Genomic DNA, 25,900 nt, shown 5'->3' with positions numbered 1-25,900 from the left:
CAGCTATATACCGCTCACACCTCACCGTATACAGCTATATACCGCTCACACCTCACCGTATACAGCTATATACCGCTCACACCTCACCGTATACAGCTATATACCGCTCACACCTCACCGTATACAGCTATATACCGCTCACACCTCACCGTATACAGCTATATACCGCTCACACCTCACCGTATACAGCTATATACCGCTCACACCTCACCGTATACATCTATATACCGCTCACACCTCACCGTATACATCTATATACCGCTCACACCTCACCGTATACAGCTATATACCGCTCACACCTCACCGTATACAGCTATATACCGCTCACACCTCACCGTATACATCTATATACCGCTCACACCTCACCGTATACAACTATATACCGCTCACACCTCACCGTATACAACTATATACCGCTCACACCTCACCGTATACAACTATGAAAGCTGCGCTGTGATTGGTTGCCATGGACAGCAGAGACCTGATAATCTGCCGCCTTGTTGTTTAGGGGTCACAGATCTGCCTCAAAATCTGCTCCAAAAACACCTGAAATCTCATCTGTGGTCTCCACGGGGGACGGAGAAGGATCTTATCAGCCGAGAGATAAAAGAAGCGTCCTGCGCGTTCTTCACGCGGTTTCCACCTTAGGGCTAAGGCCGCACATGGTCACGCATCCCAGTTCTTCCCTCAGTATAACGGGCATGAAAAATCTACGCATTGCGACCGTTTTCATGGATCACTTCTACATTTTAGTGTACGGGGGGGATCCGTGAAAATGGACAAAAATAGGACGTGGTGTTTATTTTGATGAAACGTGAAAACGGACCGTCAGATTATGGGTCATGTGACTAGCCCTCAATCCTCTACCATGAAACGCAGCCCCGTGACGGCCGATATTGTGAACATACCCTTAGAGCCCAGATTGACTAGTCCAGAGCCCGGAGAGTAGTCACAGCTGTCACCGTGAGTTGTCGGAGCGCAGGAGTGACTCCATAAACAATAACACGCTTGTCTGACAAGGGCCCTGCCTTCCGTGCCGCCACTCCCTCCTCTCCATACTCATCGTGTCACACACCTACACTCTTAGTCTCCCCTCTTGGAAGGAGGAGCAGCGTCTTAAAAACACCTGGAAGAAGAGAGAGAGGAGACCGGAGCAATGAGTGACTGCTCGCAGCAAGAGGGGGGCGCGGGAAGCCCAAATAAAGATGGCCGGGGGGCAGATTCCAAGACAGAGGCCCTTATCACGGCAGGAGGAGAATCGAAAGAAGAAGCTCCAGAGACACTGAAGACAGTGGACCAGAAAGAGAACAGGCACAAAGTATCATCTCAGAAGGAGACCCGGGACCAGGGAAGAAACAAAAAGACTCAGAAAGAACACAAAAAGAAAGAAGAGGACAAAGCAAAACCGGACAAACACAAAGAGACACCCGAGGAGCAAGGAGCGGCGAGACAAGTGCAAATAGATACCAAAGCAGCTGAGAAACAGGACCGCAATGAGACTGCCGAGGAAGGAAAGGCTCAAGTGACACCCAAAGTGACTGCTCAGGAACAAACCAAGCCTACAGCGGCAGTCCAGGTACAAGAGACACCCAAAGTGACTGCTCAGGAACAGACAAAGCCTACAGTGACAGTTCAGGTACAAGAGAAACCTAAAGTGACTGCTCAGACGCTAGAGAAGTCTTCAGGGACAGCACAGATACAAGAGACACCCAAAGTGACTGCTGAAGAACAGACGAAGCCTACAGCGGCAGTCCAGGTACAAGAGACAACCAAAGTGACTGCTCAGACGCAAGAGAAGTCTTCAGGGACAGCACAGATACAAGAGACACCCAAAGTGACTGCTCAGGAACAGACGAAGCCTAAAGTGACATTCCAGATACAAGATACACCTCAAGTGACAGCTCAGAAGCAAGAGAAGCCTTCAGGGACAGTCCAGATTCAAGAGACACCCAAAGTAAGTGCTCAGGAACAGGAGAAGCCTATAGTGACAGTCCAGGTTCAGGAGACACCCAGAGATTCCAAAGTGACTGCTCAGGAACAGACGAAGCCTACAGTGACAGTCCAGGCACAAGGGAAACCTAAAGTCACTGCTCAGAAGCAAGAGACATCTTCAGGGACAGTCCAGATGCAAGAGACACCTAAAGGGACAGCTCAGAATCAAGAGACGTCTTCAGGGACAGCACAGGTACAAGAGACGCCTAAAGGGACTGCTCAAGAACAGACGAAGCCTACAGTGACAGTTCAGGTACATGAGAAACCTAAAGTGACTGCTCAGAAGCAAGAGAAGCCTTCAGGGACAGTCCAGATTCAAGAGACACCCAAAGTGAGTGCTCAGGAACAGACGAAGCCTAAAGTGACATTCCAGATACAAGAGACACCTCAAGTGACAGCTCAGAAGCAAGAGAAGACTTCAGGGACAGTCCAGATTCAAGAGACACCCAAAGTAAGTGCTCAGGAACAGGAGAAGCCTATAGTGACAGTCCAGGTTCAGGAGACACCCAAAGATTCCAAAGTGACTGCTCAGGAACAGACAAAGCCTAAAGTGACAGCCCAAGCACATGAGGTACCCAAAGTGACTGCTCAGGAAGAAGAGAAACATAAACTGGCAGCTGAGGCACAGGACACATCCAAAGTGACAGCCCAGGAACAGGAGAAGTCTAAAGTGACAACACAAGTACAAGATTCACCCAAAGTGACTGTTCAGGAAACAGAGAGGCCTAAACTAACAGCCCAGGTACAACAGAAGCCCACAGAGACTGCTCAGGAACAGAACAAGCCTCAAGTGACAGCCCAGGTACAAGAGAAGGCCGGAGTGACTGCTCAGGATCAAGAGAAGCCTATAGTGACATCTCAGGAACAACAGAAGCCTAATGTGACTGCTCTGGAATTGGAGAAATCCAAAATTACATCTCAGGAACAAGAGAAGACCAAACAAACAACTCAAGAATTAGAGACACCTACAACACCATTCCAGGAACAAGAGAATCCCCAAGTGAAAGAGACGACGATACCTCCCAAATTTAAACCTACAGTCCAGGAGCCACAGAAGGACACCGCGCTGAACATTGTAGATCTAGTTCCACCGGTGGAGAAGGAACCAGAGACTGCTCAGGGCTGGTTGGAATTGTGTGAAAAGGAGTGGGGTCTCGAGAAGAGGGCAATTGTCCTGCCAGACAATGCCAACTGGAGGGACATCTACAAGAAGAAGCCTTTCGGAAGGAACTTCCTGAAAAGCCCAAACCCAGAAGGTATGAAGTGTTGTATACGGCGGCGACTTGTATGTGAGGGAGACCCTGAATATGGTGTCAGAGCTAGACAGTCCTATCACCAGGTCTCAGGACAGGAGGCCCCACCAGGCCAAACTCTGTCTCTTTTCTGGTGGTACTTACCCCTCATTGCAGAATTCATGGAGAGCGGAGTCCTGTAAGGCCTGGGCCTCCTGGTCCATGACCCATATAGTATCCTCACCATACATACCTGCTGTCATATCACCCTCAACCCTAATTTTTTAGAACATTGTGTCTAAGGGCAGTCATATAGTGGATGTCTCTTGGCCCACTTGTTCTCTTGCAGAACGAGGAGCTGTAACCTGTATACTCATGTGTGTCTATATCCAGTGCTTAAATTGGTCCGGAATTCCATTCCGGCATAATTAAAAAATCCCTGCCAGCGTTCCGGTATAATATCTTAGTTTATGCCCTATAATTAATACAGTATAAACTAAGAAATTGTCTGACCCAGAATGCGGAACATATTAAACGCTGTTACTTACCTCTCCTGGCTCCGGAAGGCTTCTGGCCTACTTGGGTGGCATCTCATACGTCACGTGGGCCCGGGTTTGTGTCCTTATGCCTCACGACGCAAGCCCCTGCTCATGTATGTCCCGTGAGATGGCCGACACCAGTAGGGATTGCGCTGGGGCCAGAGAGAGGTAAGTACCATAAGTAACAGTGGTTTTGGATCACCCCCGGACCCAGGGTCTCCGATTATTATACTCTGGGGTCTGAAAAGATACCAGAGTATAATAATTGTTCATTGGGGTGTCCTCAATGGCTGGGGCATAATACTGTGTGAAGGGGCCACTATGGGACATAATACTGTGTGCAGGGGCCACTATGGGGCATAATACTGTGTGCAGGGGCCACTATGGGGCATAATACTGTGTGCAGGGGCCACTATGGGACATAATACTGTGTGCAGGGGCCACTATGGGGCATAATACTGTGTGAAGGGGCCACTATGGGACATAATACTGTGTGCAGGGGCCACTATGGGGGATAATACTGTGTGCAGGGGCCACTATGGGGATAATACTGTGTGCAGGGGCCACTATGGGGGATAATACTGTGTGCAGGGGCCACTAAGGGACATAATACTGTGTGCAGGGGCCACTATGCGGTATAATACTATGTGCAGGGGCCACTATGGGGGGTAATACTGTGTGCAGGGGCCACTATGGGACGTAATACTGTGTGCAGGGGCCACTATGGGGCATAATACTGTGTGCAGGGGCCACTATGGGGCATAATACTGTGTGCAGGGGCCACTATGGGGGATAATACTGTGTGCAGGGGCCACTATGGGGGATAATACTGTGTGCAGGGGCCACTATGGGATATAATACTGTGTGTAGGGGCCACTATGGGGGATAATACTGTGTGCAGGGGTCACTATGGGACATAATACTGTGTGCAGGGGCCACTATGGGGATAATACTGTGTGCAGGGGCCACTAAGGGACATAATACTGTGTGCAGGGGCCACTATGGGGATAATACTGTGTGCAGGGGCCACTATGGGGGATAATACTGTGTGCAGGGGCCACTATGGGGTATAATACTGTGTGCAGGGGACACTATGGGGATAATACTGTGTGCAGGGGCCACTATGGGGCATAATACTGTGTGCAGGGGCCACTATGGGGATAATACTGTGTGCAGGGGCCACTATGGGGCATAATACTGTGTGCAGGGACCACTATGGGACATAATACTGTGTGCAGGGGCCACTATGGCCATAATACTGTGTGCAAGGGCCACTATGGGACATAATACTGTGTGCAGGGGCCACTATGGGGGATAATACTGTGTGCAGGGGTCACTATGGGGTATAATACTGTGTGCAGGGGCCACTATGGCCATAATAGGGGGCCATAATATGGGGCATAAATTAAGATCCATAGTGGCCCCTGCACACAGTATTATGCCCCATAGTGGCCCCTGCACACAGTATTATGCCCCATAGTGGCCCCTGCACACAGTATTATGTCCCATAGTGGCCCCTGCACACAGTATTATGTCCCATAGTGGCTCCTGCACACAGTATTATTCCCCATAGTGGCCCCTGCACACAGTATTATGTCCCATAGTGGCCCCTGCACACAGTATTATGTCCCATAGTGGCTCCTGCACACAGTATTATTCCCCATAGTGGCTCCTGCACACAGTATTATCCCCCATAGTGGCCCCTGCACACAGTATTATCCCCCATAGTGGCCCCTGCACACAGTATTATGTCCCATAGTGGCCCCTGCACACAGTATTATCCCCCATAGTGGCCCCTGCACACAGTATTATGTCCCATAGTGGCCCCTGCACACAGTATTATTCCCCATAGTGGCTCCTGCACACAGTATTATCCCCCATAGTGGCCCCTGCACACAGTATTATCCCCCATAGTGGCCCCTGCACACAGTATTATGTCCCATAGTGGCCCCTGCACACAGTATTATGCCCCATAGTGGCCCCTGCACACAGTATTATGCCCCATAGTGGCCCCTGCACACAGTATTATGCCCCATAGTGGCCCCTGCACACAGTATAACATCCCGTAGTGGCCCCTGCACACAGTATTATGTCCCATAGTGGCCCCTGCACACAGTATTATACCCCATAGTGGCCCCTGCACACAGTATTATGTCCCATAGTGGCCCCTGCACACAGTATTATACCCCATAGTGGCCCCTGCACACAGTATTATCCCCCATAGTGGCCCCTGCACACAGTATTATCCCCCATAGTGGCCCCTGCACACAGTATTATGTCCCATAGTGGCCCCTGCACACAGTATTATGTCCCATAGTGGCCCCTGCACACAGTATTATCCCCCATAGTGGCCCCTGTACACAGTATTATACCCCATAGTGGCCCCTGCACACAGTATTATCCCCCATAGTGGCCCCTGCACACAGTATTATCCCCCATAGTGGCCCCTGTACACAGTATTATGCCCCATAGTGGCCCCTGCACACAGTATTATGTCCCATAGTGGCCCCTGCACACAGTATTATCCCCCATAGTGGCCCCTGCACACAGTATTATGTCCCATAGTGGCCCCTGCACACAGTATTATCCCCCATAGTGGCCCCTGCACACAGTATTATGTCCCATAGTGGCTCCTGCACAAAGTATTATGCCGCATAATACATTGCAGGGGCCACTATGGGGCACAGTACTTTGTGCAGGGGCCACAATACTGTGTGCAGGAATACGGGGGAAGGGGGTGATTGGTCGGTCTGTCAGGGTCTTTGGGAGGGGGGATGATCCGTTATTCCAGAGTTCCCCCTAAAAATGTTTCCCTATTTAAACACTGTCTGTATACTCCTGTATATCTGTATACTCCTGTATATCTGTTTACTCCTGTATATCTGTATACTCCTGTATATCTTACTCCTGTATATCCGTATACTCCTGTATATCTGTATACTCCTGTATATCTGTATACTCCTGTATATCTGTATACTCCTGTATATCTCTATACTCCTGTATATCTGTATACTCCTGTATATCTGTATACTCCTGTATATCTCTATACTCCTGTATATCTGTATACTCCTGTATATCTCTATACTCCTGTATATCTGTATACTCCTGTATATCTCTATACTCCTGTATATCTGTATACTCCTGTATATCTGTATACTCCTGTATATCTCTATACTCCTGTATATCTGTATACTCCTGTATATCTCTATACTCCTGTATATCTGTATACTCCTGTATATCTCTATACTCCTGTATATCTGTATACTCCTGTATATCTCTATACTCCTGTATATCTGTATACTCCTGTATATCTCTATACTCCTGTATATCTCTATACTCCTGTATATCTCTATACTCCTGTATATCTGTATATTCCTGTATATCTTACTCCTGTATATCTCTATACTCCTGTATATCTCTATACTCCTGTATATCTCTATACTCCTGTATATCTGTATACTCCTGTATATCTGTATACTCCTGTATATCTGTATACTCCTGTATATCTTACTCCTGTATATCTGTATACTCCTGTATATCTGTATACTCCTGTATATCTTACTCCTGTATATCTGTATATTCCTGTATATCTTACTCCTGTATATCTCTATACTCCTGTATATCTCTATACTCCTGTATATCTGTATACTCCTGTATATCTGTATACTCCTGTATATCTGTATACTCCTGTATATCTTACTCCTGTATATCTGTATACTCCTGTATATCTTACTCCTGTATATCTTACTCCTGTATATCTTACTCCTGTATATCCGTATACTCCTGTATATCTGTATACTCCTGTATATCTGTATACTCCTGTATATCTTACTCCTGTATATCCGTATACTCCTGTATATCTCTATACTCCTGTATATCTGTATACTCCTGTATATCTGTATACTCCTGTATATCTCTATACTCCTGTATATCTGTATACTCCTGTATATCTGTATACTCCTGTATATCTGTATACTCCTGTATATCTTACTCCTGTATATCCGTATACTCCTGTATATCTGTATACTCCTGTATATCTTACTCCTGTATATCCGTATACTCCTGTATATCTGTATACTCCTGTATATCTGTATACTCCTGTATATCTTACTCCTGTATATCCGTATACTCCTGTATATCTCTATACTCCTGTATATCTGTATACTCCTGTATATCTGTATACTCCTGTATATCTGTATACTCCTGTATATCTTACTCCTGTATATCCGTATACTCCTGTATATCTGTATACTCCTGTATATCTTACTCCTGTATATCCGTATACTCCTGTATATCTGTATACTCCTGTATATCTTACTCCTGTATATCTTACTCCTGTATATCCGTATACTCCTGTATATCTGTATACTCCTGTATATCTGTATATTCCTGTATATCTTACTCCTGTATATCCGTATACTCCTGTATATCTTACTCCTGTATATCTTACTCCTGTATATCCGTATACTCATGTATGTGTTGTCTCACTAGGTCTATCCACCACGAAGCCTCCTCCGCTGGAACCAGTCGACCCCCCCCCAGAGAAGAAGCCCCTGGAGACATTAGGTCTGACAGTCCTGTGATCGTCTTCATGTCCCTGCCTGCCTCCTCTCACGCCCTTCGCGTCGCTCCCATCAGTTCCTTGTTTTCCCTCTTCTTCTCACTGCAGTTACCTCCTTCTGTGGACAGATTTGGCAGTTCTGGCATGTTCTGTTGTAAAATTCCTATAAAAGTAAGAAAGCTTTCAGAAATAGAAGGGTTAATAGTTTATTTCTGTAAATCCCATCAATATTCAGCTCCTCTCGGTACTTGCAGACAGTATTTGGCAGCACTGGGCAGGGAGGTTGTTCCGGCCGCCATCTTGGAGGACTAAGCCCAGATCTTCTGTGGATGTTGCTCCAATCCGTCTGTCTTTTCATGTCACCCCAGACAGACTGGACGTTGATGAGATCAGGGCTAGATCTGCGGGGGCCGGATCATCACTTCCAGGACTCCTCCTCCAAAGGGCAAAGGTCATACCAAATATTGACGGGATTTACATTTCTGTTTTCTACATTCACGTTACAAACTATTAACCCTTCTATTTCTGAAAGCATTGACGACATCGCATATCCCAAACCTGCCTAAAACTTTTGCACAGCAGTGTATTTGTCTCAATGCTCTCCCCTCTTCCCCCTTTGGGCACTTGCTATTACAGAATATCTAAGTATTAGATGTGTGTGTATCTACCTAATAATAGTAAGGAGGTGAGCCCGTGCGGCCTGGGAGGATTATAGCGGCGCTCTCCGGTATAACGCCGCGCACTCTCGTAGCTTCGCTCGTGCTGACCTCGGATCTTTTTATTGACCCGTGTCTTCTGGAGAATATTCCCCGGTGTCTTGTATCCGTCTACGTCTCATTATGTCCTCCATTCTAATCTCTCGAGTCTCTATCGTGTCTTCGCCTCTTCAATAATTTACCAAAGCACATAACTTTTTTCTTTTTCTTCCGATCTTCTACGACTTGACCTCCCACCTACAAGTCCACTTAGCTATCTGAAGGAGGATTCACCGTCTATTCTCATCTGGGGGTTTAAAGGGAAAGCGTCGCCAGAAAATCTAATTTTTGTTTTTTTTTAACCTTGTTCCTGTTATTATCTATATTTTTCAAAAATTCTAAAATTCCTGCAATACTGACTCTGGCCACTAAACCAAATAATATACTGAGACTTCCTGATTTTTTTGCAGCAGTCACCTCCCTTACAGCACACCGATGATCGCAGTGATCATGTAGATAAATCCAATCCCAATGGGCGATGTCACGTCTTCTCTAATCCCTTCTCTACACAATGACTTCTGCAGGGGTCACAGAGCAGCAGTTTTCAATCTTCTGATCACTTACATAATACATGGCACATTCTATGCAGTGCGGTGTCACATGACCGGCAGCCTATTAGGTCACGTCTTTGGCATGGCCTAATAGGATTTTACAGATGGCAGCGCCGGGGTCCTACTTTAGGCCCTTGGCTACCCTATATTGGTATCAGACTGCTGCAATCTCGTTCACCAAGGGCTAACCCCTCCCTCCATAACCATTTAAACCTTGCACTTGTTATTGGCGGTGGCATCTAAAGGGTGAAAGCGTAGACCAGGGGTAGGGAACCATTGGATCTCCAGCTGCTGTGAAACTACAACTCCCAGCATGCTCCATTCACTTCCATGGGAGCTCCAAGAACAGCAGAGCCAGTATGCATGCTGGGAGTTGTAGTTCTGCAACAGCTGGAGAGCCGTACGTTCCCTACCACTGGCGTAGACAGACATAGACCGGCTCCAGGCGGTGCAGGAGACCCCGTGCTGTTCCGCCACATGGACGCTCACTACAAATATTTGTCTCTTCAGGTGATTTCAGCGGCTGGAAAATCACTACGGAAGAAATCCCTGTGGACAGAAGTAAAGTCCCCCCGGGGGTGGTGGTCTGCTATCTGCCCGAGTACAGGTGGGTGACCGCGCTGATCCCCTGCCCTTGTCCAGTCCCGCAGACCACTGAGGGGACATTATACTGTGTGGGAACCAGTAAAGGGACATTATACTATGTGTGGCTATTATGATGGGTATTATAGTCTATGGGGGCCAAATCCCAGTGCTATACAACACCTTGTGGTCATGAGCGGTACTACATTGATGTGGTCCGTGGACTGCGCCACCTGGATTGTTTGTATCCTCTGGGTACCTATTACTTACAGTAATTCCATTCTCTGTACATGATCATAGACATGGCCATATGACCTGAGCCCGTCTTCGCAGCATTCAGAGACTTACTTTACAGCAGCTACATGGGCCATATGAGCCAGTAGTGCTGGGAATGACTTCTATGGAGGAGTGTTGTGGGCATGCTCTGTGACCTGTGCAAGGAAGGTATTACGGTATTGCACGCCCTGGTATAACCTCTGCTTGGTATTTGCAGTTGGTGTGTGAAGGAGCAGATGTTGGATCTCAGCTCTGAAGGTCTTTGGCACGAGTTGCTGGACTCCTATCAGCCGGATATCTATGTTTTGGACTGGTAAGTTACTGGGAACATACGGCCATGTTGAGTTGGATTCGGATCTCCTAATAACCGGGCCGATTTGTTATTATTGGTGTCCGTTGAGTCTTCCTTGGGAGAAGATTCCTTGTCTCATGTCTGATGTATGTGACACAGGTACGAAGACAGCAAACTCCACAAATGCGTGTACGAGCTTCACGTCAAGTTACTGGCGGAGGACAAGGAAACCGTATTAGCTCAACTGGACCTGACCCCAGAAAATGACATGAGCGGGGAACCGAAGGGATGGAACATGGTGAGTGGCAGTAATGGAGGAGGAACCTAGGATGGGGTTTCCCATCTCAGGGGCGCCATCTTGCCAGACAAGGTTCCAGAGATGGAGACCCCAACTGTCCATCACTTATGGCACTTACTGTCTGGTTAGACTTCTTGTGCCGGATTCATTGACCAAGGGGTGGACGTCTCCGGCCAAGGCCATATACAATAGATGTCATAGAGTCTCCAGGTTCATCTATAGTGAGTGTATGGAGATGGGAGCAGGTGGACGTACCCCAGAAGAGCTAACCCATGTGGGCGCTGGCTGGCGGACCCCAACCAATCAGATATTTTTGGCCTATTCTAAGGTTAAGGATAGGCCATCAATAAAACAAAGGTCCTGGACAACCCTTTGAATGATCCCTGCATTACCCGACCATGGCCAGGACACATCTACATTCCCCAAGTCATTTGTTGACCCTTCTATGTTTCAGGTCTCCCATATATTCAAGTCCTATGGCCCCGGGCTTCGCTATATCCACTTCTTACACAAGAGTAAAGACCTCTCAGTCCTGGGATTTCACCGGACACGAGTGGCGGACAGCACGTTATTCGCTCAGCTCCGAGGGTGAAGCCAGGTATTGATACGGACACGATGAAACCTCATGAGAAGCCCCGGACTCTGACCCCATACGTCTTACCTTCATCAATCTCAGGTTCTTTCAACTGTTTGGCCCATTGGTTGGATGACCACCCCTATAGTATATACAAAGTGGACATGTTGTCCCTCACTCGGTCACACCCGATTGCGTGACCTGGAGCCCAAATATATTTTGGAGGACCCAACATGCCTGGCAATACATGGACAGCCATGGACACCATGTAATTCTTGATTTCACCTGTGGGGGCAGCGCAGGGTAACGACACACTGCTTCAGATTACAGTTGATCATTGATGATCACATCAGTCGGACATCCTACGATCGGCTTGCTTTTGAGGCAGAGCAGTATTTGAAGCTGACACCCCTTTAGTTCTGTGATCCAGAATTTACACCCATCAGACTGATATAGAAAACACGATGAATGGGTGAAATGTTCCTACAGACGTTGCAATAAAATTTTCCGTTGTTCACCATATTAGAGAAACATGGCTGCTTTTCTCCAAACACAGCGCCACCTCTGTCTACAGGTTGTGTCTGGTATTGCAGCTTGACCCTATTCACTGAAACTGAACTGCAATACCAGACACAGCCTAGGCACAGAGGTGGCGCTGTTTATGAAAGAGAGCGCAGACATGTTTTTCTAATTCTGGAGTCCCCTTTTATTACCGTATATCTTATTAGGACATGAAGAATTACAATGTTACTAGTCGCCGCCGTTATTACCCCTCTCTATATTCTCTCATAAGATACTTCCAGATCTGCAGGTTTTCGAAGATTTAGACCAAAAACTGGGAAAAAAACTAAAAACTTAAAAAACAAACAAAAAACAGCATTGCACATTGTAAAATAAATGGAAAATAATGTTTAATATTGAGATTAAAAGGAAATTCTGGAGATATTTTGTGCGGTTTGTCTTGTTCCTACAATATTTCTTTCTCCGCAATAGCGCCACCTTTGATCATAGGCCATTTCTGGTATTGCAGCTCATCTGCAATAGTGATGAGGTGTAACACCAAATCTGGCTGATAAAAGGCGCTACTTCTGGCCTCTTTCACCCTCCTGGGTGATGTCATAGGCCTTGGGTACCTGTGGTTGGTTCTCAGTGGTCACATGGGTCTTGTGATGTCACCTAAGAGGCCAGAAGAGGACATCGGGCCTCCCCTGCCCTTTGCCTATTGTACTCTGGTGTCCCTTGGTTTGTGGGTGGTGAACCCCAGTAGAGTCGGGTTTGGGCTGAATATAAATGGGACAGAGGTGCAATACTAGTCTCAGACCATGACCAAGAGTGGCGCTGTTTCTCAAAAAATCTCATCCAACCCCTTCAATATGGCTTCCCATTGAGTCGGGCCCCTCCCCGTCCGGTAAATAATCTCGCTTTCACGCTTTGGCAGCAGTCAATAGTCTGTAATGCATTGTGAGCGCAGAGTTCAGGGCGCACGCTGCGCTGCACATTCTCTCCTCGCTGTATTGGACGTGTGAGATGCGTCGCTGCAATCGATGACACTAATAAGTTTAACATCTGATGAACTGCTGACCGGATAATCTAATTGTACCCAGTAACGATAAAGCAAAGTGACTTCATTAAGGAGCCGGGATGTGATCCGCAAAGCATGATGGGTAAGACGGAGAAATCCTATCACCACTAGGACCGATTCCTGGTCACCGTGCGGAGAACCCAGCACCAAGGTAAGGGAGGACTGTGCAGGGTCAGACTACACAGGGCTTGTGTGTAGTCTGTTACTATGAAGACGCACAGGCTTGTAAGGACGCCGTGTACACAAATGATCAGGGTGTTGTCCGGGACTCGTTGCAGAGTTGCGTCTCTTCGTATCATGTTGCATGTTGGGGCAATTGAAAATAAACAATGCAAAAGTGTACGTACCCTGTAATGCAACATTATGGTGTATTGTGTCCCCCTTCCCAGGTATAGCAGCGCTTCCTTGTACACCACTAATATGGACCGCCCCTTTAATTCTCCTCTTAGACCTTTATGGATAGAATTGCAGCGGTCTGGGTGCAGGAACAAACCCCTGTACCATATAGGAACACATCAGTCTAAGCTCCTGCATATGTCAGTAATGTCACATGCTAAGACCCCAGATATCAACAGAACAGGGTCCCCATTAGATGTTCTGCAATTTGCTAAACATCATAACTGCATTCAACCACACAGCAAATATGCGATGTCCAGGATTAGATATAGACATGGCTTTCTTTCCACAACAGCGCCACGCCTGTCCACAGGTTGCATCTGTTACTGCAGCTCAGTTCTGTTTACTGACGAGCAGTACCAGATACAACCATTGGCCATGTGCGGTGCTGTTGTGTTTTTTTGTCATCTTGCACATCCCCCTTGTCACACTCTCTCGCCTCGCACACTCACTCTCTCGCATTGTACCGGTCTGGGAGGTTATAGAAGAACACAAGGTTGTTACAGGGTTACAGGCTTTAATTTCAGTATCAGAAGAAGGTCAGACCCTCCAAAGGTGGAGAGTTTGGGGAAGAGGCATCTTCAGTCCATAGTTCAGAAGACAGGAGGACGGTCCGCCATCTCTTCCACCTTCTCAGTTACATTTGCAGTAATAGGAGGAGATGGAGTTATCCCAATCTCCAAAAAGCCCTTTCTTGACCTCCTCCAGTCGCGGCTGAGCCCCGCTGCTGAACTTCTTGGTGTAACCATCCTTTGGCCTCTTTGACCAGACGGTGAGCTCACATCTTGTGCCGACCACCAGTGAAGAGATGCGATTGGTCCACTTCAGTAAGACGTAAGGGACGTCATCTCCAGGCTTCACATCCAAGAAGTCTCCGGCACAGCACTCATCGTAATAGGGGCTGCTGTCCGTGTAGAGCCGGGCGCACAGCTTGTTGCCTTCATCATCCTTGAGGTCAGCAGGTGCAGGACAAGCCCCCAAGGCCAGGGAGGCCAACAGCGGTAAGATGCAAAGACTCAGGGCTCTCATGGTGGAGTGGTCAAAGGAAACCTTCGGAGGAGGATTTATATATCATCTCAAGGATGGAGAAGGAGGATTTTGGCATTGAGCGTGCCCACCTGCTGCGTGCCACCCACGGACTCTCACAGCTGTGGTCAAGGTCAATCTTTGATCTGCCACCTTGTAGATAAGGAGACCCAGGTGTTACCGGACTCAGAGAATAAAATAGAGAAAGCTGAAAATTGCCTTATAACGTCTGATCTCATCGCCTTCCAGAATAGGAATCATTAGTCTTGAAATTCTGCGTTGTGAGTTCTATTGGAACTGTCAGTCAGAATCCGTGTCCGGCACCCCCGGGACAAGAATCACCTTCCTACAGTGTTGGCCAAAAGTATTGGAACCCCTGCAATTCTGTCAGATAATACTCGTGTTCTTCCAGATAATGATTGCAATCACAAATTCTTTGGTATTATTATCTTCATTTAATTTGTCTTCAATGGAAAACCACAAAAAGAATGGTCAAAAAAGCCAAATTGGATATAATTCCACAGCAAACATAAAAAAGGGGTGGACAAAAGTATTGGCGCTGTTTGAAATATCATGTGATGCTTCTGTAATTTGTGTAATTACCAGCACCTGTTACTTACCTGAGGCACCTAACAGGTGGTGGCAATAACTAAATCACACTTGCAGCCAGTTGAAATGGATTAAAGTTGACTCCACCTCTGTCCTGTGTCCTTGTGTGACCACATTGAGCATGGAGAAAAGAAAGAAGACCAAAGAACTGTCTGAGGACTTGAGAAGCAAAATTGTGAGGAAGCCTGAGCAATCTGAAGGCTACAAGTCCATCTCCAAAGACCTGAATGTTCCTGTGTCTACCGTGCGCAGTGTCATCAAGAAGTGTAAAGCCCATGGCCCTGTGGCTAACCTCCCTAGATGTGGACGCAGAAGAAACATTGACCAGAGATTTCACTGCAAGATTGTGCGGATGGCGGATAAAGAACCTTGACTAACATCCAAACAAGTCCAAGCTGCCCTGCAGTCCGAGGCTACAACAGTGTCACCCTGTACTATCCAGTGTCAGCGTCTGAATGAGAAGGGACTGTATGGTAGGAGAGCCAGGAAGACCCCACCTCACTTGGGCACCATCTCTGGCATCTTTGCTCCTCTCCTTTGTGATGTTACGAGTTCGAGGACTCACCAGTCACGTCATCCGCAAGTCCAGGACAGGTGAGTCACAAACCCCAAAATCTTAGGTTGGACAAACCCCAATACTGTTGGAAAATTTGTAACCTTCCCAGCTCATCGCACCCCAGTTCGTCCATCTCTAATTGTAATATTTTGGTGACGATCCCTCATTTCACAGCAAAAACATTTCCAAGCTCTCCGTCCCCGATTCCTCCTCCTCCTCCTCCTCCGCTATGGAGAGTCAGCCGGTGAAGAATGTCATTCAGTTTATTAATAGAAATATATAAAACATAAATACTCGGCAGCGGTTCGGGAAATGTCAGGGCGCGGCCGTTACCAAATAAATTATTATTATAGTAATAAATACATAAAAAATTACAGAATAAAAGTCAGTGTAAAAAAAATGTCCATTCACAGTGTAATAACGGAAACGCGCGGGGAATCTTCTCGATTTGTTCATTGATTCTCATTGGAATTTCTCTACATTATCCAGACTTTTTGATGACGGTCAGATCACGGTAGACCTGTGTGAAGGCGAGCAGAGGGTCCTGTCCTTTTGTCCGCACGGAAGGTCCAGGGAGATGTTTTTAGTTGTCCTTCTTTTTTGATTTCTTGCTTTTATTCCTCTTTTTGCCTTTGTGTTTCTTTGCAGCCGGTGGTTTGGCAGTGACGTGAATTTCCACCTTCTCGGTTTTTTCCGCACTTTGCTTCCCGTGCGCCACGTACCCCACATCTTCAACCAAGAGCCAAACCAGGCTCAGGAGAACGTCATGCTTCAGACACTCTTCGGTCACCTGAATATATCGGAACAAAAAAATTTGTCACATCAGAGTTGGACTCTTTTTGGTGGTTTCTAGGTCTAAGTCCCCAAGCTGAACCTCTCCTTTGGGTCCTGTTTTGTAAACGTCAGTATGATGTCACTTGATTTGGTGACCTCATGATGTCGCTATAAACAAGACAGGGGGCCAGGCTTTCGAGGCAACAGGATCTGTTAGGATTGAGCTGATCTTGAGATTTCAGGATCGATGTTAAAATCCGATTTCCGATCATTTTCCAGCCAATCGTGATCGTGAAACTTGCTCGATCGTCGATCGGGATCCGTTCTTTTCCGATCCCGATCGCTCAACCCTAATGTATACTATATATACAGTAGGATTGAGCCAATCTTGAGATTTCAAAATCCAATTTTCGATCAGTTTCCAGCCAATCGCGATCATGAAATTTGCTCAATCGTCGATCGGAATCCGATCTTTCCCAATCGCTCAACCCTAATATCTGTCAGATCCTCGTCTCACACCATTGGCCCCTTCCTCTAAATAGATTTTGTGGGATCTTTAGAGAGACCCTTGGATGGATTCACTTTCTGTCTACAACGCCCTCAGTTACAATAGATCTGCTCCATTTTGGTCGCCAGATTCTTACCGTCTTTCTATACCGGTTGAGATGACGTTCACATTTTTTCAACTCGGGGGTTGTTGCCATTGTCTGGAAAAAAGGAAGATGACAAATTAGGACTTCCACCATAAATTTGTGGACGGGAGACCTAATTCCACTGGAGACTGGGGCGCTAAACCACTAAGCAAACATGTAACCAACGTAATGCGCCCACCACTGGTCTAGTCTATGATTCCCAGTATACGATATAGAGAAGGTTCTGAGCTTACACAATTCATCAGGTCCTCGTGGAGAATGGCGAAAGCTTCCAGATTTTGTGTCACCAGCTCAGTGTTGTTCAGACTCTCCAGGACATCGATAACTAGTTTTAACCTCTCTAAGGTGAGCGCCAGTCTCTCTTTACCCTGCGAAGATGCAAGTAGGAAATTCAGAAGAGATTACAAAACAGACTCTGTGCACATGAAGCAATATAGGACCTTGTAAGGAGAGGACAGTGCTCTTGGGAGAGGTCAGTTCTCTGGGGAGGGGTCAGTCCTCTGGGGAGGGGTCTGTGCTCAGGGGAGAGGTCAGTGCTCTGGGGAGGGGTCAGTGTTCTGGGGAGAGGTCTGTGCTCAGGGGAGAGGTCAGTGCTCTGGGGAGAGGTCAGTGCTCTGGGGAGGGGTCTGTGCTCAGGGGAGAGGTCAGTGCTCTGGGGAGGGGTCAGTGCTCAGGGGAGAGGTCAGTGCTCTGGGGAGGGGTCAGTGCTCTGGGGAGGGGTCAGTGCTCAGGGGAGAGGTCAGTGCTAAGAGGATGGGTCAGTGCTCAGGGGATGGGTCAGTGCTCTGGGGATGGGTCAGTGCTCTGGGGAGGGGTCAGTGCTCAGGGGAAAGGTCAGTGCTCAGGGGAGGGGTCAGTGCTCTGGGGAGGGGTCAGTGTTCTGGGGAGAGGTCTGTGCTCAGGGGAGAGGTCAGTGCTCTGGGGAGGGGTCAGTGCTCAGGGGAAAGGTCAGTGCTCTGGGGAGGGGTCAGTGCTCTGGGGAGGGGTCAGTGCTCAGGGGAAAGGTCAGTGCTCAGGGGAGAGGTCAGTGCTAAGAGGATGGGTCAGTGCTCTGGGGAGGGGTCAGTATTCTGGGGAGAGGTCAATTCTTATGGGAAAGGTCAGTGTTCTGGGGAGAGGTCAGTGCTAAGGGGATAGGTCAGTGTTCTGGGGAGAGGTCAGTGTTCTGGGGAGTCCCTTATTAGTCATGGTGCACAGAGGATAGAAAGTGTCTGTCTCTAGAGCACCCAGCACACCTGTGTATTACACAGCCACCCCACAGATTTAACAGGTACCATGAAATACTTGATATAACCCTGTGGTGGTGCTGCGGGGCAATCCTGTGAATGTATTTTGCCCCAAATTTATGCCAGAAATTTGGTAAAATAAATTTGGCACAAATTAGGGCAATCCTGTAAGATTTCCCTCTCTCACTCTTACTATGATCCTGAGCTCCCTCTAGTGGTGACTGCAAGTAATGTGAATATTCATTTTAATTCCGTCTTTGGAGCTTTGTATCAGAAAACGGAGCCCCTCCTACTGTAAAGATATATCTAGATATTAATCAGAACAGGATTTAGGATGTATTTGGATTTATATAATAAAAGGGTGGACATTCCCTTTAAGGGGTAACTCTCATCTGAGCCTCCTAGTGGAGATATCCTAATAATGAGATATGGCGCTCGCTCGGATGACTTGTAATATCTTTCGCTCTGTAATTCTTGTACAACTATTCCTTTTTGTTACCTACAGAATAACAAGTGTACAGTGAATTCACCGGAGGGCGGCTCAGCCTCGGTAACAAGCACATGGCAGCCGGCTGGGCGCCCTCGCTAATGTGCCCGTCATTGGTGCAGCGCAGGGTGCAGTCAGGCTTGGGCTTTACACTTGCTCTTGTCATTTCAAGTAAATCGGCAGGAAGATGCATCAAGACAAGAACAGGAAAAAGCCATAGACCTAAAGCAGACGGGGAACGTGCGCAACGGAGGGGGGATTAAGGGCCATGGAGATGCTGAGATTTGCATTTTAAGACTCTTTGGTCGCGAGAAAAATTTTTTAAGTAAAATTTTTCTATTTGGAATGTTTATAGCATTGAGAGCAAACCATCGGATGTCCTGGTGATAAGCAGAAATAGCTTTAAAGGGGAGGGGGGTCCTACACTAAACATTCATTAAAGGGGGTGTCCTACATCAAAACATTCATGAAAGGGGGGTTCTACACCAAGCTGTCATTGGAATGTTTGGATCCCTGAAAGTCATGTCTGTAGCAGGGCATGCTGGGAGTAGTGAACGCCACCGTTACGACCACTTCCCTAATGTATGTAAAGGCTTGGAGACGAGGCGTCCCCCCCTTACCGTCAGGTCACATTCTTCCTGGTTCCTTAGTTGGAGTCCTAGGTGACATTGAGGTTTCCTTTGCTGTGGATAAAGGGATAAATATGGGACATCAGTGGAAATCCCACCAAACCCCAACCCATAAACAGGTCCTGGCAGGGGCTACTAATAATATCACTGGTCCATTTTAGGGATTTTGTCTCTGCACAGTAAAATGGACTGTTTACAGGGGGTTACACAACTAGCTGTTATGGTAAAGGGTTAATGGCTAATGCATTGCAGAAATGCTGCTTTTTTGTTGCAGATTTTGCTGCGGTTTTTGTAGCTAAAGCCAGAAGTGTATTGAAGAGAAGAAAGAAGTAAAAGTTTCCTTTTTATTTCTCATTCCTTTTCACATTGCAACAAAAAAACAGCAAATTCTGCAACAAAAAACAGCAAAAACTGCAACAAAAAAACAGCAAAATCTGCAACAAAAACCAGCAAAATATGCAACAAAAAAACAGCCAAATCTCCAACAACCCCCCCCCCTGCAAAATCTGCATCAAAACCAGAAAAATCTGCAACAAAAAACAGCAAAATCTGCACGGTGTGATCTCGGCCTTAGATGTTCCTCCAGACTCAAGTTGGAAGCCATACTTGTGGGTGACATCCTCCCGTCACAGCCCCTCCACATGGTCTGGTCACTTGCAGTCCTCCAACTCTCACTAGATCTTAATTTTGACAATCAGATTTCAATTTGCACCCCCAAAACCTGATTTCCAACACCTCCCCCTCTGACCTGTACTCACCTGCTGGTTCTGGAGTTCTCGGGCCAGTAGGATATTACGTGTCGGTGTCTTTTTATATTTGGACATGTAGCATTTCTGAAGTGGGCGCCCCTCGGCCGGGCTCTGCAGGAACGCACAGAACAGGGCGAGGAACGTTGTGACTGTGATGATGGCGGCCATACCTGCAAATCAGAAGAAGAGCAAAAACATCAAGAATAATTCCCGGGTCCCTGCGCCGGACCTGAGTGCGTTATTGTAGACCATTACCTGTTCTATGATGGTACGTCTGCTTGGAAGGGTCGGGAGATCTGATCTAAGATGCTCCATGTTGCTTCTTTTATAACCCAGTCTCCAATACGAAGATGAATTCACTTTCCTGATGTCTTCCAGATTTCTTTGGTGATGTAACTTAAAGGAGAATGGGAAGTGCATCTCTGCAGGGAACTTCTGCACAGGTTTCACTTTCCAGGGCAGGTTTGCTGGTGACGTCAGGTGTGTCAGTCCTCTCCGCCTGTCCCAGACCAAACTCCTCCCCTGGTTACAGGTCCAAGGTCTCCTCGCTACCCTGCACGGATCTGCACATACCAGGGGCGAAGAGTAAAACCTCAGGAGCGCTTCATGGGGTAGGAGACCTGGAACCGTGAAGATGGTGTTGCAGCCGGTTGTCGCTGTCGCTGTCACTGTCACTGTCTTCTACTGGACCAGATTTGATATTGCTGCACAGAGGCCTCGGTCACAGGAGTTACGTCCATAGGACTTCAGGACTTGTGGGTAAAATGGAGAAATACTGAGGTTGCAGAATTCAAGAACAAAACTGCCCGACTTAGAGTGACCCCTCCGCACTTTCCCTTACTCGGCCTGATTCCTCTCTGCACATGTGCGGCCATCACCTGATATTCCGTATCTATCATCTCCCTCCTGTAATAGGTTAGCAGCTCTCCATGCCCTGATACCCGGTGAGAATATGATAGACACGCGTTTATACATAGCAGCCAATCACAGGGTGCCTAGCTGCAGGGGGTGGGAGAATGCAACAGTCTGAACCAATGAGGAGGCAGGGGGTGTGTCTCAGACTACCTCTGATTCCCTGTACGCACTGCAGCTACATTGTAGTCACAGGTTACAGCTCTGTCATGATGGAGTTACAGAGCAGCGAGATCTGAGGACGATAAGTAATAAGGTGATGTAATAATAGGGGAATCCTCTTGGCCCGGCCTTTGTTGGATTTTGGCTTCTGCAGAATATTCTGTAGAGAACCCCGACCAATATTTGTCATACAGCGCCCATATAATTGTATCATGCAATGCCTAGGTATCAGCCAACTATGGTGTCCATAAAAAAGTGCCGTATATTGCACTAATACATCATCCCTATAGTTGCCTATATTACATTTACATACAGAGTTTACATAACACGGCCACAAAGTGCTTACATGTTACCACCAAACAGTGCATAGTCGTGTGATATGTGGTCCATGGTCATGTGATGAACACACAGGTGCACAGCTCACTGCCAGGCAGATGTCTACCGTATATACTCGAGTATAAGCCGACCCGAATATAAGCCCAGGCCCCAAATTTTACCACAAAAAACTGGGAAAACTTATTGACTGGAGTATAAGCCGAGGGGGGAAATGCAGCAGCTACTGGAAAATTTCAAAAATTAAATTGGTGGGAGTTTTTGGGTGCAGATCCCCTATATTCAGTAGACCGGGCACTGTCAGACACAGGGAGACCTGATCTGTTTGTTTCTCACAGTCATTCTCTTCTTTTCTATGTATTCTAGGGAAAGGAGGGATTTACAACTTATATTACTTTATTTTCTATTATATTTTTTTTAAAGCTACTTTTTTTTCCCCCACTATTTTATGGGAGAGTCTATACATTACTATTGCGGCTGGTCATACACCACCCCCCCTCCCAAAAAAAAAACAAAAACTTTTTTTTTTTTCTTTTTTTTGCTTGACTCGAGTATAAGCCGAGGGGGGCTTTTTCAGCACAAAAACTGTGCTGAAAAATTTGGCTTATATTCGAGTACATATGGTAATTACTGTACTGTGATTATAACTTATTAAAGAAGTATTTACAAATACCAGCATACAGTGCTTAATACTGCCATACTGTGCAGAAATAATATCACCATACAGTGTGTAATACTGCCATAGTGTGCAGAAATAATATCAACATACAGTGTGTAATACTGCCATAGTGTGCAGAAATAATATCACCATACAGTGTGTAATACTGCCATAGTGTGCAGAAATAATATCACCATACAGTGTGTAATACTGCCATAGTGTGCAGAAATAATATCACCATACAGTGTGTAATACTGCCATAGTGTGCAGAAATAATATCACCATACAGTGTGTAATACTGCCATAGTGTGCAGAAATAATATCACCATACAGTGTGTAATACTGCCATAGTGTGCAGAAATAATATCCCCATACAGTGTGTAATACTGCCATACTGTGCAGAAATAACATCACCATACAGTGTGTAATACTGCAATACTGTGCAGAAATAATATCACCATACAATTCATATTACTGCCATACTATGCAGAAATAACATCACCATACAATGTGTAATACTGCAATACTGTGCAGAAATAATACCACCATACAGTGTGTAATACTGCCATACTGTGCAGAAATAATATCACCATACAGTGTGTAATACTGCCATACTCTGCAGAAATAATATCACCATACAATGCGTAATACTGCCATACTCTGCAGAAATAATATCACCATACAGTGCGTAATACTGCCATACTGTGCAGAAATAATATCACCATACAATGCGTAATACTGCAATACTGTGCAGAAATAATACCACCATACAGTGTGTAATACTGCCATACTGTGCAGAAATAATAACACCAAACAGTGCGTAATACTGCCATACTGTGCAGAAATAATATCACCATACAGTGTGTAATACTGCCATAGTGTGCAGAAATAATATCACCATACAGTGTGTAATACTGCCATAGTGTGCAGAAATAATATCACCATACAGTGTGTAATACTGCAATACTGTGCAGAAATAATATCCCCATACAGTGTGTAATACTGCCATATTGTGCAGAAATAACATCACCATACAGTGTGTAATACTGCCATACTGTGCAGAAATAATACCACCATACAGTGTGTAATACTGCCATACTGTGCAGAAATAACATCACCATACAGTGTGTAATACTGCAATACTGTGCAGAAATAATATCCCCATACAGTGTGTAATACTGCCATACTGTGCAGAAATAATATCACCATACAGTGTGTAATACTGCCATAGTGTGCAGAAATAATATCCCCATACAGTGTGTAATACTGCCATAGTGTGCAGAAATAATATCACCATACAGTGTGTAATACTGCCATACTGTGCAGAAATAATATCCCCATACAGTGTGTAATACTGCCATACTCTGCAGAAATAATATCACCATACAATGGGTAATACTGCCATACTCTGCAGAAATAATATCACCATACAGTGCGTAATACTGCCATACTGTGCAGAAATAACATCACCATACAATTCGTATTACTGCCATACTGTGCAGAAATAACATCACTATACAGTGCGTAATACTGCCATACTGTGCAGAAATAATATCACCATACAGTGTGTAATACTGCCATACTCTGCAGAAATAATACCACCATACAGTGTGTAATACTGCCATACTGTGCAGAAATAATACCACCATACAGTGTGTAATACTGCCATACTGTGCAGAAATAATATCACCATACAGTGTGTAATACTGCCATACTCTGCAGAAATAATATCACCATACAATGGGTAATACTGCCATACTCTGCAGAAATAACATCACCATACAGTGCGTAATACTGCCATACTGTGCAGAAATAATATCACCATACAATGTGTAATACTGCAATACTATGCAGAAATAATACCACCATACAGTGTGTAATACTGCCATACTGTGCAGAAATAATACCACCAAACAGTGCGTAATACTGCCATACTGTGCAGAAATAATATCACCATACAATGCGTAATACTGCCATACTGTGCAGAAATAATATCACCATACAGTGTGTAAAACTGCCATACTGTGCAGAAATAATATCACCATACAGTGTGTAATACTGCCATACTGTGCAGAAATAACATCACCATACAGTGTGTAATACTGCAATACTGTGCAGAAATAATATCACCATACAATTCGTATTACTGCCATACTGTGCAGAAATAACATCACTATACAGTGCGTAATACTGCCATACTGTGCAGAAATAACATCACCATACTATGTGTAATACTGCAATACTGTGCAGAAATAATACCACCATACAGTGTGTAATACTGCCATACTGTGCAGAAATAATATCACCATACAGTGTGTAATACTGCCATAGTGTGCAGAAATAATATCACCATACAGTGTGTAATACTGCCATAGTGTGCAGAAATAATATCACCATACAATGCGTAATACTGCAATACTGTGCAGAAATAATATCACCATACAGTGTGTAATACTGCAATACTGTGCAGAAATAATACCACCATACAGTGTGTAATACTGCCATACTGTGCAGAAATAATATCACCATACAGTGTGTAATACTGCCATACTGTGCAGAAATAATATCACCATACAGTGTGTAATACTGCCATACTCTGCAGAAATAATATCACCATACAATGCGTAATACTGCCATACTGTGCAGAAATAATACCACCAAACAGTGCGTAATACTGCCATACTGTGCAGAAATAATATCACCATACAGTGTGTAATACTGCCATAGTGTGCAGAAATAATATCACCATACAGTGTGTAATACTGCCATAGTGTGCAGAAATAATATCCCCATACAGTGTGTAATACTGCCATACTGTGCAGAAATAACATCACCATACAGTGTGTAATACTGCAATACTGTGCAGAAATAATATCACCATACAATTCGTATTACTGCCATACTGTGCAGAAATAACATCACTATACAGTGCGTAATACTGCCATACTGTGCAGAAATAACATCACCATACAATGTGTAATACTGCAATACTGTGCAGAAATAATACCACCATACAGTGTGTAATACTGCCATACTGTGCAGAAATAACATCACCATACAGTGTGTAATACTGCAATACTGTGCAGAAATAATATCACCATACAATTCGTATTACTGCCATACTGTGCAGAAATAACATCACTATACAGTGCGTAATACTGCCATACTGTGCAGAAATAACATCACCATACAATGTGTAATACTGCAATACTGTGCAGAAATAATACCACCATACAGTATGTAATACTGCCATACTGTGCAGAAATAATATCACCATACAGTGTGTAATACTGCCATAGTGTGCAGAAATAATATCCCCATACAATGCGTAATACTGCAATACTGTGCAGAAATAATACCACCATACAGTGTGTAATACTGCCATACTGTGCAGAAATAATAACACCAAACAGTGCGTAATACTGCCATACTGTGCAGAAATAATATCACCATACAGTGTGTAATACTGCCATAGTGTGCAGAAATAATATCACCA

At 45.6% G+C, this 25,900-nt stretch overlaps 2 protein-coding genes across 2 annotated transcripts; one reads left to right on the top strand and one right to left on the bottom strand.

Annotated features, from left to right (window-relative positions):
• Positions 1-1,155: 1,155 nt before the first annotated feature.
• Positions 1,156-12,547, top strand: LOC142185186 (uncharacterized). Its single transcript, XM_075260463.1, has 6 exons — positions 1,156-3,248; positions 8,255-8,329; positions 10,141-10,237; positions 10,706-10,801; positions 10,940-11,078; positions 11,533-12,547. The coding sequence occupies exons 1-6, from the start codon at positions 1,157-1,159 to the stop codon at positions 11,668-11,670; spliced, it is 2,637 nt and encodes an 878-aa protein (XP_075116564.1). The 5' UTR covers position 1,156; the 3' UTR covers positions 11,671-12,547.
• Positions 12,548-14,139: 1,592 nt separating this feature from the next.
• SYCN (syncollin) lies at positions 14,140-14,659 on the bottom strand. Its single transcript, XM_075259349.1, has one exon. It carries the CDS (start codon positions 14,657-14,659, stop codon positions 14,264-14,266), a length of 396 nt encoding a protein of 131 aa, XP_075115450.1. The 3' UTR covers positions 14,140-14,263.
• Positions 14,660-25,900: the final 11,241 nt, after the last annotated feature.

Source organism: Leptodactylus fuscus, chromosome 11 (genome assembly GCF_031893055.1).
Source record: "Leptodactylus fuscus isolate aLepFus1 chromosome 11, aLepFus1.hap2, whole genome shotgun sequence".
NCBI lineage: Eukaryota > Metazoa > Chordata > Amphibia > Anura > Leptodactylidae > Leptodactylus > Leptodactylus fuscus.
This window is presented reverse-complemented; position numbering and strand designations above follow the sequence as displayed.